The sequence below is a fragment of the Punica granatum genome, chromosome 2 (assembly GCF_007655135.1).
Source record: "Punica granatum isolate Tunisia-2019 chromosome 2, ASM765513v2, whole genome shotgun sequence".
Classification (NCBI taxonomy): Eukaryota; Viridiplantae; Streptophyta; class Magnoliopsida; order Myrtales; family Lythraceae; genus Punica; species Punica granatum.
The window spans coordinates 2,477,533-2,489,324 of NC_045128.1; the positions used below are offsets into that span (position 1 = coordinate 2,477,533).

Sequence of the window (11,792 nt, forward strand, 5' to 3'; positions counted from 1 at the left end):
GGCTCTAAACAAGATATCAAACGACATCGTGTGACCACTTCTAAAAGTGGTGAAGGGCAAAACGGGAATTGTACGATAGGCTTGCGTAGCACGAATGTAGTATAAACCCCGACAAGCATTCTCTCTCCCCTAGGATTCCCGAAACAGCAGGTTCAGTCAACGAGGGACCCACTCGACCCCCGGTTAGGGGCCTCGTCGCAATGAGATATCTTTCCCGAAGCTGAGGTTCGGAGCCCAAACCTCTTTAGTTTGCACCCGAATCTCCCTTCCCGCTCTCAGCCATTGACGATCTCTCTGTACACACTCTCCGTCTCACTCTGCCCTTCGCTTCCTTACTCCATTGGAGAAAGGGCAGAGCTTTGAGCCCAAAGACATCTCTCTCTCTCTCTGTGAAGACTTTGAATGTACTTCCGACGTGCTGCTGACTAGCTCGTGAACGACAATGGCAAGGTGAGGATTTCGTGATGGGTCGAACGGTTTAGGTTATTGCCGGGAAATTTCGATTTTTTGCTTCCCGGGGGGTGTTTTGAGTCCGATGATCGAATTTGTAAGCTTAGATTGGTTCTCCGGCGACTATTGCTTTTTCAAATGAATGGACTCGCTGTCTTGGATCATCGGAAATTCGAAGCTCGTTGATGCCCTGTTAGTAATGAGTAGAGAGTCGAGTGTTTCGGGTAATCGGTTATCGATAAGTAATGCTGCTCGCTTGTCGCAGAGGCTGAGGTGTGGAAAAGCGTGTGGGAAGAGTCGTGGTAGTGTGTTCAATAATGTAAATGGAGCTTTAGTTGTTTTAAAATTATGGAAATAAATGAAACCATAAGCTGCAAAATGGGGAAGGAAGTTGCAATTTCGCTATGAAGTTGGGTGTATTCGATAAATCTGCTCTGATTTGCTAGCACCACGATGCCTGCATTGCCGGGGTTTACTTTCTTTGATTAAGGGTGCTGCTTTACCGATTTTTGAGCTTTCTGCTTGTCTTTCTCAGCAGGAATTGGCTAGTTGATGGAAGGACGATTGCGAAGAAAGTGAAAAATCCTACATGGTCCTCTGCTTCCCAGTCCCCGAGTAGAGACTCGGGAGCGAATCGCGAATGCCCGAATTGTCATCATTCGATCGCAAACAATCATGTAAGCTTACAAATTTTTCATGTGGGATTTACTTAATTTATGGACAGGTTCATATCTCCGTTTTGTCCTTGTTAGGGTCAAGCATATATAGAGTAACCAGCTCCTGTTTCTGCTTTTTTGCCCACACTGGAGTATATTCGTGCAATACTATATCGTGAATATTTGATATGCTGAAAGAGAATCATTTCAATACCGCTTTGGGCTTCAGACTTTATTTATGAAACTATATAAATTAGATTTTGTTGGGATATAGATATACCGTATGAATCATATGATGCATATTAATGATTCAGTGCATCCTTAATTATGGAGCTTCTTTTGGAATGTTAATCAGGACTGGCCTGGGCTGCCTGCTGGTGTCAAATTTGATCCATCTAAAGCAGAACTCCTCGAGCATTTGGCAGCAAAATGTGGTGTTGGAGATGCAAAGCCCCATGAATTGATTGATGAGTTCATCCCGACGCTTAAGGAGGAGAAAGGGATATGTTATACCCATCCCAAGAATCTTCCTGGTGATGACCGCAAATGACCTATATTTCGTTTAAGCACTTTTTGGTAAACCATGCTAGAACAAACAACCTCTGGCAATATAGTTGCTTTATTTGCAGACAATCTAGATAAGATGTATTTATGAAGCAAAATCGGAGCTAATTTTGATTTATCAATAATTAGGAAAGCTACTGACATCAGAGCCATTAATTCAAAAGTGTTTTAGAAATAGAAGCTTCTGGTTTGGATTCTTACTCTTACTAAATTTGATATATCGGTCGTTAGGAAGACTACTTGTCACCATTGGAAGTGATGTCTCTGTCTTTTGCGTATTATCACCTACTTGATATATACAACTTCACGATCACATTAACAAGCCAGTTTACACCTTTTTATCGCGTCTCTCATTCTGCATGATAATTTGCTGTATTCCTTTCAGGTGTCAAGAAAGATGGAAGCAGCATGCATTTTTTCCACAGGACGGTTAATGCATATTCCACAGGCCAAAGAAAGCGCCGTAAGATTCAGAATGGCCAGAATCTGATTACCGAGAATGTCCGTTGGCACAAGACAGGCAAGACTAAACCCATAATAGAAAATGGAGTCCACAAAGGATGGAAGAAAATCATGGTCCTTTACAAAAGCTCAGAGAAGGGATGCAAGCCCCATAAATCCAACTGGGTGATGCACCAGTACCATCTCGGGACAGAAGAGGATGAGAAGGGAGGGGAATTCGTTGTTTCCAAAATATCATATCAGCCGGAGAAGCATAGTGACGTAAACGGTGGAACTTCTGCTGTGGAAGATCTGAGCACGAGCCCGAAGACCCCAAAACCAAATGCTCCTCCACTGGTTGTGGCGAAAGCTTCCCCCATAGACGACGTGGACGATTCTGTTATTCCTGTAGGGGATGACCACGAATGCAATGATTGGTTGGTTGGTGAATCTCAGGCTTATGAAGATCAAGTTCAGGGATTGGAAGATCCGTTGTTGTGCAAAGAGATTCTTGATCCTCATCCTCATCCCATTAATCCAGGCCTCGATCAAATTGTTTGCAGTACCTCGACAAGGAAGGATGACGAGTCCACTGGAGCTTATAATGCTCCCTGTGGAATATCCGACCTTGCGAATCTAGAATTTGACAGTCCGCCAGATTTTCTCCAGAACGTAAGCGACCCCGTATCTCAATTATATTCCATGTCTCAGTTTCGAACAGCAACCAACCTCCTATAGTATGATCTTACAGTTGTTTCTTGTTATGCCATGCAGGATTCGCCATTGGGCTCCCAAGAAAGTGTACTCGACTGGTTAGCAGGCCTCATATGAAGACCTAACATAACACGGCCGAAGCCTTTTGTACATTCCCAATTTTGTTCATCCTTGGAGGATCGATTTTCTTTGGCAGCAATGTGAATCGATCCTCACGGGACAAGGGGACCTTGCTTTTCTTTACGGTTCAAGTTTTTTCCTTGGATGTCGGTGTTACATGATTAGTAAAGTAATGGTTCCAAGCCTCGAGGGTTCGAAACGTTCCTCTGTTCGGCAGAAGACATCAATAACCATTCGGGCATCCCGTGTTGTGACATTTCAAGTATGTAATGGCTAAGAATTTAAGTGGGTCCATGTTCTTGATTAAATCTTGTTGGACATTTGTCAACTATTGTGATTTATAGTACATTACATGCGAGTGCTCGTATCTTTTAGTCATATTATCGTACCTTAATTCAGTTCTGTTGTATGATTGTTTTACGAATGACAAGCTAAAAACTCGATTTTTCTCGTGTTTACGGATTAGAGCCATTAAAAGAAGGCTACTGACTCAACTACTTGGTGGTCGATATTCGAGTTAACCATCTCTACTCGAGGGTCTAATTGATCAAGCGGTCGCCCCTCTTTGGCTTGAGGTTATTATCGTCATTTAACACCTCAAGAGCTAAAAAAGAAGAAAAGGGAAAAAAAAATGAAATTAATAAAATAAAATTGCTTAAACCCTAAAACCACCAAAACCCCAACTAGGCGAAATCAGACATCATCACAGCGTCCTTCCCAAGTAGAAGCAGGAGAAACCAATGGAGCCATAGCCGGAGGGAAGGGATTCTTGATAGCCGCAGATGTTCGCCGCGAGGAGCCTTCGAAGGCGTTGCTTGAGCTCCGTCGCCGCCATTCTTCGCTCAAATCCGCCCAAGTACTCCCTCTCTTCCTCTCTCTAGCTCCCGCTCTATTGGGTTGTCCATGGACCTGATAAAGATTATGTTTTTCTAATTTGTTTCTTGGCAAATATCATATTTTCTTGGCATTTCTTGTTGATTTAGTTTGAATCAAGTGTAATTTCGCCCATAGGAATGGCATGATTTGACCCTTCTTCGATCGTGTTTGAATCTGCCCAGGAATGTGATGCTATCTGGAGAAGCTTCTCCTAGTTTGATATCGGGAAATGTGGCTCAGCAATTGAGAAATGGTGAGGAGAATTTCAGTTGCTCGCGGTTGGCATTGGTTCCTTGGGGAGGTTGGTCCCGGCCGATGTCCACGAAAGGGAGGAGCATGAGGAGCAAGGTGGAGAGAAGAATGCGCAAAGAGTCTGGGAAAACTCTGAGGGAGGTCCGGAGGGCGAAGAAGTTGAGAAAGAAGCTTATGACTGATGAGGAGAGGCTCATCTACAACCTCAAGAGAGTATGTACTTCGGAATTTCAGATTCCCAAGCCGCTATGAATTACAAGCTTAGAACTTTGGATAAATTAACATGGTTTCTGATTTTAGTGTGCAATTCCAGATTTTATGGATCTCAGATTATGCTTTGTTTGCTGAGTAGCTGTCACAAAATCCGTGAAAATTTGTTGAAGATGATTTAGGAACTCGCTTATGCAATGTGTGTTTATTGATGGTCCAAACAAGAGGTAAAAATTGTGCAGTAAGTGAAAGATGTACTAGTCATTAACCTTCCGAGAAACAAGCTAATCTTTAAGCACAAAAGTTTGATCTCGGAGTTGGTTTCTACAGCAGTTCCCACCCGACTTCAAGTCCAAAAGGCGGTGTTTCTGTATATACATCTAAGTGTTAAGAGTTTACGGCTATCATATACATCTAAGTGTATCTCTTCTTAGTCTAGCAACTCTTGATTCTTTTGGCTTATAGATCTTGAGTTTTTCCATGTGGTGATTGGTCTTCAGCAATCAATAGACTAATGATGGTGAACTTTCTTATTTGGATAGGCCAAGAAGAAAGTGGCCTTGCTATTGCAAAAGCTCAAGAAATACGAGTTACCCGAGTTACCTCCCCCACGGCATGATCCTGAGCCTTTGACCACCGAGCAGCTGCAGGCTTTAAAGAAAATCGGATTTAAGAATAAGAATTACGTTCCTGTCGGTGTTCGAGGAGTCTTTGGAGGAGTGGTACAGAATATGCATCTCCATTGGAAGTTTCACCAGACTGTGCAAGTCTGTTGTGATAACTTCCCCAAAGAGAAGATCAAGGAGATGGCGACAATGCTCGCCAGATTAAGTGGTGGCATTGTTGTTAACATACACAATGTGAAGACGATTATCATGTTTCGAGGTAGAAATTATCGTCAACCAAAAAATTTGATACCCATCAATACCCTCACAAAACGGAAGGTCAGTAAATCACTCTTGATTTTTCTCAATATTTTTTCTTGTAATTTTTGGCACTGAGGCAATCAAGCTAAATTGCTTTGGTTGAGGCAATTGCGTTTGCTTAATGACTTATAAAATGTAAATGATGGAGTTGCGTAATGCCCCAATTCTAAAATAATAATAATAATAATAATAATAAGCATATGTTGGGGGAAATCTGTGAATTCCAGATTACGAAACTCATGAACTTGTTATAAAATAGCTCTTCAAATGGCTATGGTGCTTGTTATACACGTATTTATTCCTCCTAGTTGCCTTCAGTTTTCCTTTTGGTGAACTGAAGACTCCTCAAGGAGTCAACATGCGGAACTTTAATACCTTACGAACTGATGATTTCATGTATGAGGCCCATGTAGGTGGTCAAACCTTGTCAAATGATGGGCTGGAAAATTTGAATCTAAGACCTTTAGCCACAGATAAATGAATTTAGTTATGCAATCTGTTTTTAATATTGGAGTAGGTTACATTTCATGTGATTATATTGCAGGCGTTGTTTAAGGCCAGATTCGAGCAAGCTCTTGAATCACAGAAGTTGAACATAAAGAAAATCGAACAGCAGCTCAGGCGAATGGGTGTAAACCCCGAGGATCCAATTGCAATGGCTAGCATTCAGAGAGTAGCTTCCACTTTCTTTAATGCAATTGATAAAAAGGAAGGAAGTCCTTATGTTTTCCAAGGAGACAAACAGCCAGTTGAGATTTCTCCATCGGAACCTGCTGATGATAGTGATCAGGAGGAGCTGGACAAGTTTATTGCAGAGATAGAAGATGCAGCAGATCGAGAATGGGCAGAAGAGGAAGCGGCGGAGAAAGAAGAAGCCGACAAAATTAGGTACTGGAACAAGGATGATTTTCGTGAGAGGTTAAAAAGATCAGGAAATCGGGGAGACTATGCCTCTGATGATGATGAGATGAGAAGCCCGAGAGGCTGGAAGGGTAGTAAGCATGGAAAGCGGGCCGCTGAGACTGATAGTGATGGCTCGGACGAGGGGGAGGAGGATGGATGGGATTCGGGTGATTCTGAAGATCTAGAAGATTATGATGATGGTTCAGATGAAGAATTTGGGCGGTCGAGAAAAGCTAATAAGAATAATAAAGCTCCTCAAAGTAGAAATGCCAAGGCAGGTTTCAGGAAGAATGTGGCTGTTAGAGATTATGATTCAGAAGAGATGATAAGAGACCTTGACAATGCTATGTGGGAATCTGATAACGAGGAAGAGCAGGACCCGAGAGGATCAGACATAGCGCAAAGTCATAATTATAGAAGCAGTACTGATGAAGAAGAGAGTTTTCATCCTCAAATGCGAGACAGGACAAGTAATCTGGGACGTGATTTTTTCAGTGATGGTAGCGATTCTGACTCTACGGGGAAGAACAGATGAAAGGAGTCAGCGACAGATACTGGAGCTAATGAGCGCGGAAAGACTGCACGGGAAAGAGGAAGTTTGAGTGCGGCAGGAAAGAAAATACTCTTCTCGCTTGGATGTAGATGGTAGCTGTTACTCTGATTAATGATCAGGAAATTGAGAATTTTCGAAAGGTGTTTCTGGTGTGGTGAGGAGGAAACGCAAAGCATAGACTGTGGGAAAGATGGGGAATAAGTGAATGCTTAGACAAATGCTGCTTCAAAACAGATGAGACTCGGGATCGGGATGATCAGCTCCGAAGTTAAAAGAGAATCCATTCTCGAACTATCCCAGTAATTCGATTAGGTAAGTTCTCATTAATCCTCCATTAGCATTTCAAATCATTCCGTGCAATCGTCTCCGGTGACATTTCTCCGAACAAGGATCAAGAAAAACAATAAAAGCATCTCTTCTTCATTCCTTGTAGACCAAAATGCCATTTGCCATTCTCAGAAACATCAACAAAATGTTTTTTTTTTTTCCCTTTTTCCCAGTTATTATCATCAAATGATTTTTTTTTTTGTTTTTTGCCATAATGAATTTTTTGTTTAATGAAGTTCTTTTTAGTGGGTGGTCCGTATTGGGCAAACAAATCAAGAGGTGACACGTGTCCGGTCCACTCGATAAGTTAATATCCAATCAGCAAGCAACAAGTAGTATTTAATGCATTTTGCTTGCGGTGAGTCGTTATCAATTCATTTATTTATGACCTTTAAATTCCAGTCAATCCGGTCGACACGTTCCTCTGGTTCCGTCAAGATCTTTTTGTCGCTTAATACAGACAGTCGCCCCAATCTTGACTCACTCAAATCATCAGGTCAAGGATAAAGTCAGTTGGGTCAGAACCTGAATATCGTGTAGCCGATCGATTTATTCGATAACCCTTTTGCTCGAATCTCACCTCTTTACCAACTACCCGAATCTACCTATTCGTCCCTTACTGACCCATAATCAGAAGATAGAACAGGTTAACTAAAATCAGGTAGAGCCTTTCCAGAAAAAAAAAAAAAAAAAAAGGTTGGGAATTATGCGAAAAAAGACATGCCCAAGTGTCACCTTTTCCAGGAGGGATATACGCATAGTTCAACCACCTATTAAAAAGGGCTTTTTACTGGTTTGAGGATTGATAGGAGAACGGTGTCGTTTATCGAAAATTTCCATGGAACAGCTTGGAAGATTAAGGGGGGTTAACCAGGGTTTGCATGTTTGTTATTATATTAAGAATCTTGACAACTGGGGGCTCTGTTGTGCGTGTGTGTGTTTGGTAGAGAATGAGGGAAGTCAATGGATTTGGTATAAAGTGCAAGTTTACCCCCCCCCCCCCTCTTTTTTGGGGGCCAAGACTGCAAGTTTACCTTCAAATTGTCATTATTTTTGTTTATAGAGTTGCATTGGTGGGGTTTGAAGTTTCGATGATGGTGCTAAGAAGAAGACTCGAAGTGCCTGGATGGGGATCGATCAAAGACCGTAAACGTATCGGCTGTTTTTCCCGACTCAGCTTTAGCTGCCAAAACCGACTCCTGTGGTCGAGAATAGAAAAGGGTTTAAAGAGAACAATAGACTGAAGCAACCTCAATGCCTACGGTTGACATTAAGTGCTAGAATTGTAACCAGATTCAGGAAATGTGGGTTTCCTCAACTTAAGGTTGACTCAATATGATAATGTTCAAGTCTTCTAATATATATATATATACACACACATATATATATATTTTTTCTATTATAGGAGAGGCCGATAAATCTAATACATTGAAATAGATTTCCTAAATATCTAATAAAGCGGTACTTGTAGTCATACTGGATATCAAACTTGGATCCTTTTGATCATCAGACGAGAGGTGCATCATTGCGCTTACGCCCTCTCTTGATCAAGTCTTCTAATATTGGTGTTGACCAGTTTTGTACTCGCAGCAAACTCGGTTTCCATGGTGGCGTGAAGGGTTTTACTTCAAAGCAAGTATGAAGTTGCAAACCCGAATAAAGTATTGAGACAGCAGGTTAGGGTATGAGTCGAGTTTCAATCACAGAGGATATGACCCGATGGGGGGACAGCGGGAGAGCGTAAAGGATTGCCATGTAAAAGAATTAATCAGCTCTATGATCAATGAAGAAGCAATCAGAAGGTACATATGACTGAACTACATGCGAATAATTTAACGACTGTCGATGCAAAAAGAATTCCCGCCCGAGAAGAGGATGGAAAACGCTGCTGCCAACTCCTAAGCAATGAGGGAACTCTGCGATACGGAGCCTAACACAAAACCTCTTTTCCCCTCAGAAAAAACTCAGCCCCATCGGTTCCAAATAGAAGGAATGTACAAAGAGTCTCTCCTCAAAAAATGCCGAGAACTCGCAAAGTTCTTTGCCTAAGTCTCCTTCTTCTAGACCGATACAAGATGATCTTGTACCAAAATCTGCAACCTCCTCTGACTGTGGAGACCTTGTGCCCTGAGACATAGGCATACTCGACAACTGTCTAAGAACGATGACCCTTTCCAAAATCCGCGTCAGCCACTTTCTTCTTCTGATCTTATGCAGTTCCCAGGCAGCAAGAACTTGTACTTGTCGGCATTGTTCAGGATGTATGCCGGGAGGTGAACAGCTGAATGGGAATGGGGGATTGGACCCATCTTCCCGATTATGTCCTTGAATGTGTATTCCTCGGGAAGCATATCGAAGAGATCGGCACCCTTACAGATCACGTCCTGAATTCTCTTTGGGTCCAAGTAATGAGAAAATCTCACCCTGTCATAGTGACTGTAAGCCTTCATCTTGAATATGAACTCGTTGATAAGGCGGAAGCAGAAGCTACAGTGCCACCCCGCATCGGACAGTAAGTAATCACTCTGCCGATAATGAGCATATCGAGTCTTCCCTGTTTCATATCGGTGCACCGAAGCTCTCCAACTCTTGTTGTCAGTGTAAAATTCAAAGGAATACAAATAATTCCTCAGCTGGAGATGAAGAATAGGAGGGATATCATCACACCATCTTAAAAGATTAATGGTGTGGGCACTTGGGATCTCATCAACATCGGACATTATCAACAGGTCATCATCCTCGATCCCCGCTATTTTAAGGAGCTGGTCTAGGGCAACTCTCTGATATGCTTCCTCAATGAAGGGATTCTCCCCCTTCTTGAATCTTCCCCCAATCATCCCATAAGTTAACCGAGGCTCAATGAACTTGAACTTGTCCCGGTTTTTTGCAAAATGCAGCTTCTTGGGTATCCCTGTAAAGGTAGAGTTTGACTCTAGAAGCACAAATTGGGTCACATAAGGGTACAGCTCGTTCCATCGGATCGTCAAAATATCAATCTCATTGCTGAAGAGGATTGCATCGTAGACCCGCCTCGGAGATTCTCGGATTTTCCAGCTGTGAAGCTTGCAAAGATTCTCCATCGAGACATTCTCGTCGTAATAATGGGGGATTTCATGAAAGGGCTTCGGGGGAGATTCCCACAGCGGTCTGAGGAAGTAGGAGATCTTCTGCCCGTGCAGGTACATGGAGAAGATGCAGACTGGGAGGACGACAAAGAGGAGTATAATAGCCTTCAGATCGAAGCCCCGGAAGAAACATTTCACTCTTGACATGCTGAATGCTGATCGAGCCTGGCACAAAACCGAGAACAAGATTTTTGTAATCAGAACTAGAATTTGACCACAAAAATTTGCGAAATTTTTAAGCCACTCTTCCTCAAAACAGCAAGAACCCGGTAAGTCACAGCCATCAAGATGCGATTTTTACAAGCATAGAGCCATCTGACCGAGGTCTACATTGGTCCGATACACCGATGACCCGAAACCATGAAGATTTCTTAACCGAGCATAAGACTATGGATAAATCTACACGGGGACTACAGAATTTTACTATGATCTCACGACCAACGAAATCGAGCATTCCGCAATTACTCAATTTTATCCTCAAACTCCAGCCGGAAAAAGGCTCCGAGACACAAAGCCCGGAAATTGTAGCAATGTCCCAAAAAAAAAAAAAGGAGCTTTCGCAAATCAACCAACAGTTCGAGAGCAACGCCACCATCCATCTCATCCAAACCACCGGCTCCACCGGAGGAATCAATCAACAAATCAATCAACCGGGAAAATCATGAATGAGGGGTGCGTGTTGTGGGGTTACCTGGCCGCAGACGTCGTCGCAGATGTCATCAGTCTTCTTGTACCCTTCAGACATCATGGAGGTCCACCGAGACTGGATTGAAACAAACAAATGCTGCTTCAATCCTCTGCTTCACTGCCCTCCGCCACCGTCGATCCTCAAAATCCAGAACCGAAACCGACCACCCTGGTCGCCACGAATCTCGACCAATGAATCGGGCAGGACAAAGCAGCAAAGAATCTGAAACCTCACCGCTCTCACTCTCTCTCTCTGGGTGTGTCTCTGTGTGCGGTTCCTTCTACCTCTGTGTCTTTCTTCCTCTCAGCAACTTCTCAATCTCTCTGGGGGTGTGGAGTTGGGTTGTGGGGATGGGGGAAGAGAGAGGAAGACCTCTAACGTCAATTATAGCCGTTTGGTGGTTTTTCGCTCTTTCACCAGATAGCAACACCTCTGTTCCCCCAAATATTTAGAGAAGAAGCCGAAGAGAGAGAAAGAAGAGAAACAGACAGACAGACAGGGGAGAGAGAAAGGCACAGAGGGCACCAGCTAGAGGTCCAGAGAGAGAAAAAGCCTGTGGCCTCTCATATTTCCTATCTCCCTTTTTTCCTAACTAAATTGTACAATTAATTAATTATGATATTTATTGTTCTTCTGTCAAAAAAATAAAAATAGAAATGCCCAAAAAATAGAAAAAACAAAAAACAAAAAAACTTACTAAGATTGCCTGAGAAAACTATGGTGTGCTACTCCCCGTAGGCTTCCTCCTCGGAGAGTGGTACCTCGTCCATTGGGTTTGTCGGAGGTACCATCGAAGGGCCGCTAATGGAAGAGCCGTTTGGTTCGGCAAAAGTGATTCGAAGAAGATCTGATTTGAGAACCGTTATATTTCATGAGTCGTCTCGACATTTTAATAGATAAAGTAAGATGAATTAATAACATTGGGTCGCAGGTTTGTCGGATTTTAAATTGATTTATAGTGTGTTTGGTTTTAGAGTTGAATTGAGT

General features: G+C 42.7%; 3 protein-coding genes across 4 annotated transcripts; 2 read left to right on the top strand and 1 right to left on the bottom strand.

Annotated features, from left to right (window-relative positions):
- The first annotated feature begins 205 nt into the window (after nt 1-205).
- LOC116194394 (NAC domain-containing protein 73-like) lies at nt 206-3,323 on the top strand. 2 transcript variants are annotated; one of them, XM_031523209.1, is made up of 5 exons: nt 206-450; nt 986-1,127; nt 1,462-1,639; nt 2,056-2,783; nt 2,886-3,323. In XM_031523209.1, exons 1-5 carry the CDS (start codon nt 443-445, stop codon nt 2,940-2,942), a joined length of 1,113 nt encoding a protein of 370 aa, XP_031379069.1. In that variant the 5' UTR covers nt 206-442; the 3' UTR covers nt 2,943-3,323. The 2 variants fall into 2 exon arrangements, with proteins under 2 accessions (XP_031379069.1, XP_031379070.1); XM_031523210.1 differs by having other exon boundaries at nt 209-450; nt 989-1,127.
- A 279-nt stretch (nt 3,324-3,602) lies between these two features.
- On the top strand, nt 3,603-7,161 carry LOC116194392 (CRM-domain containing factor CFM9, mitochondrial). Its single transcript, XM_031523207.1, has 4 exons — nt 3,603-3,801; nt 4,004-4,286; nt 4,826-5,227; nt 5,754-7,161. The coding sequence occupies exons 1-4, from the start codon at nt 3,728-3,730 to the stop codon at nt 6,645-6,647; spliced, it is 1,653 nt and encodes a 550-aa protein (XP_031379067.1). The 5' UTR covers nt 3,603-3,727; the 3' UTR covers nt 6,648-7,161.
- Nucleotides 7,162-8,728: 1,567 nt separating this feature from the next.
- LOC116194393 lies at nt 8,729-11,334 on the bottom strand. The gene is made up of 2 exons (XM_031523208.1): nt 10,809-11,334; nt 8,729-10,282 (listed from the first exon to the last, which is right to left on the bottom strand). Exons 1-2 carry the CDS (start codon nt 10,863-10,865, stop codon nt 9,179-9,181), a joined length of 1,161 nt encoding a protein of 386 aa, XP_031379068.1. The 5' UTR covers nt 10,866-11,334; the 3' UTR covers nt 8,729-9,178.
- Between the last annotated feature and the right edge of the window lie 458 nt (nt 11,335-11,792).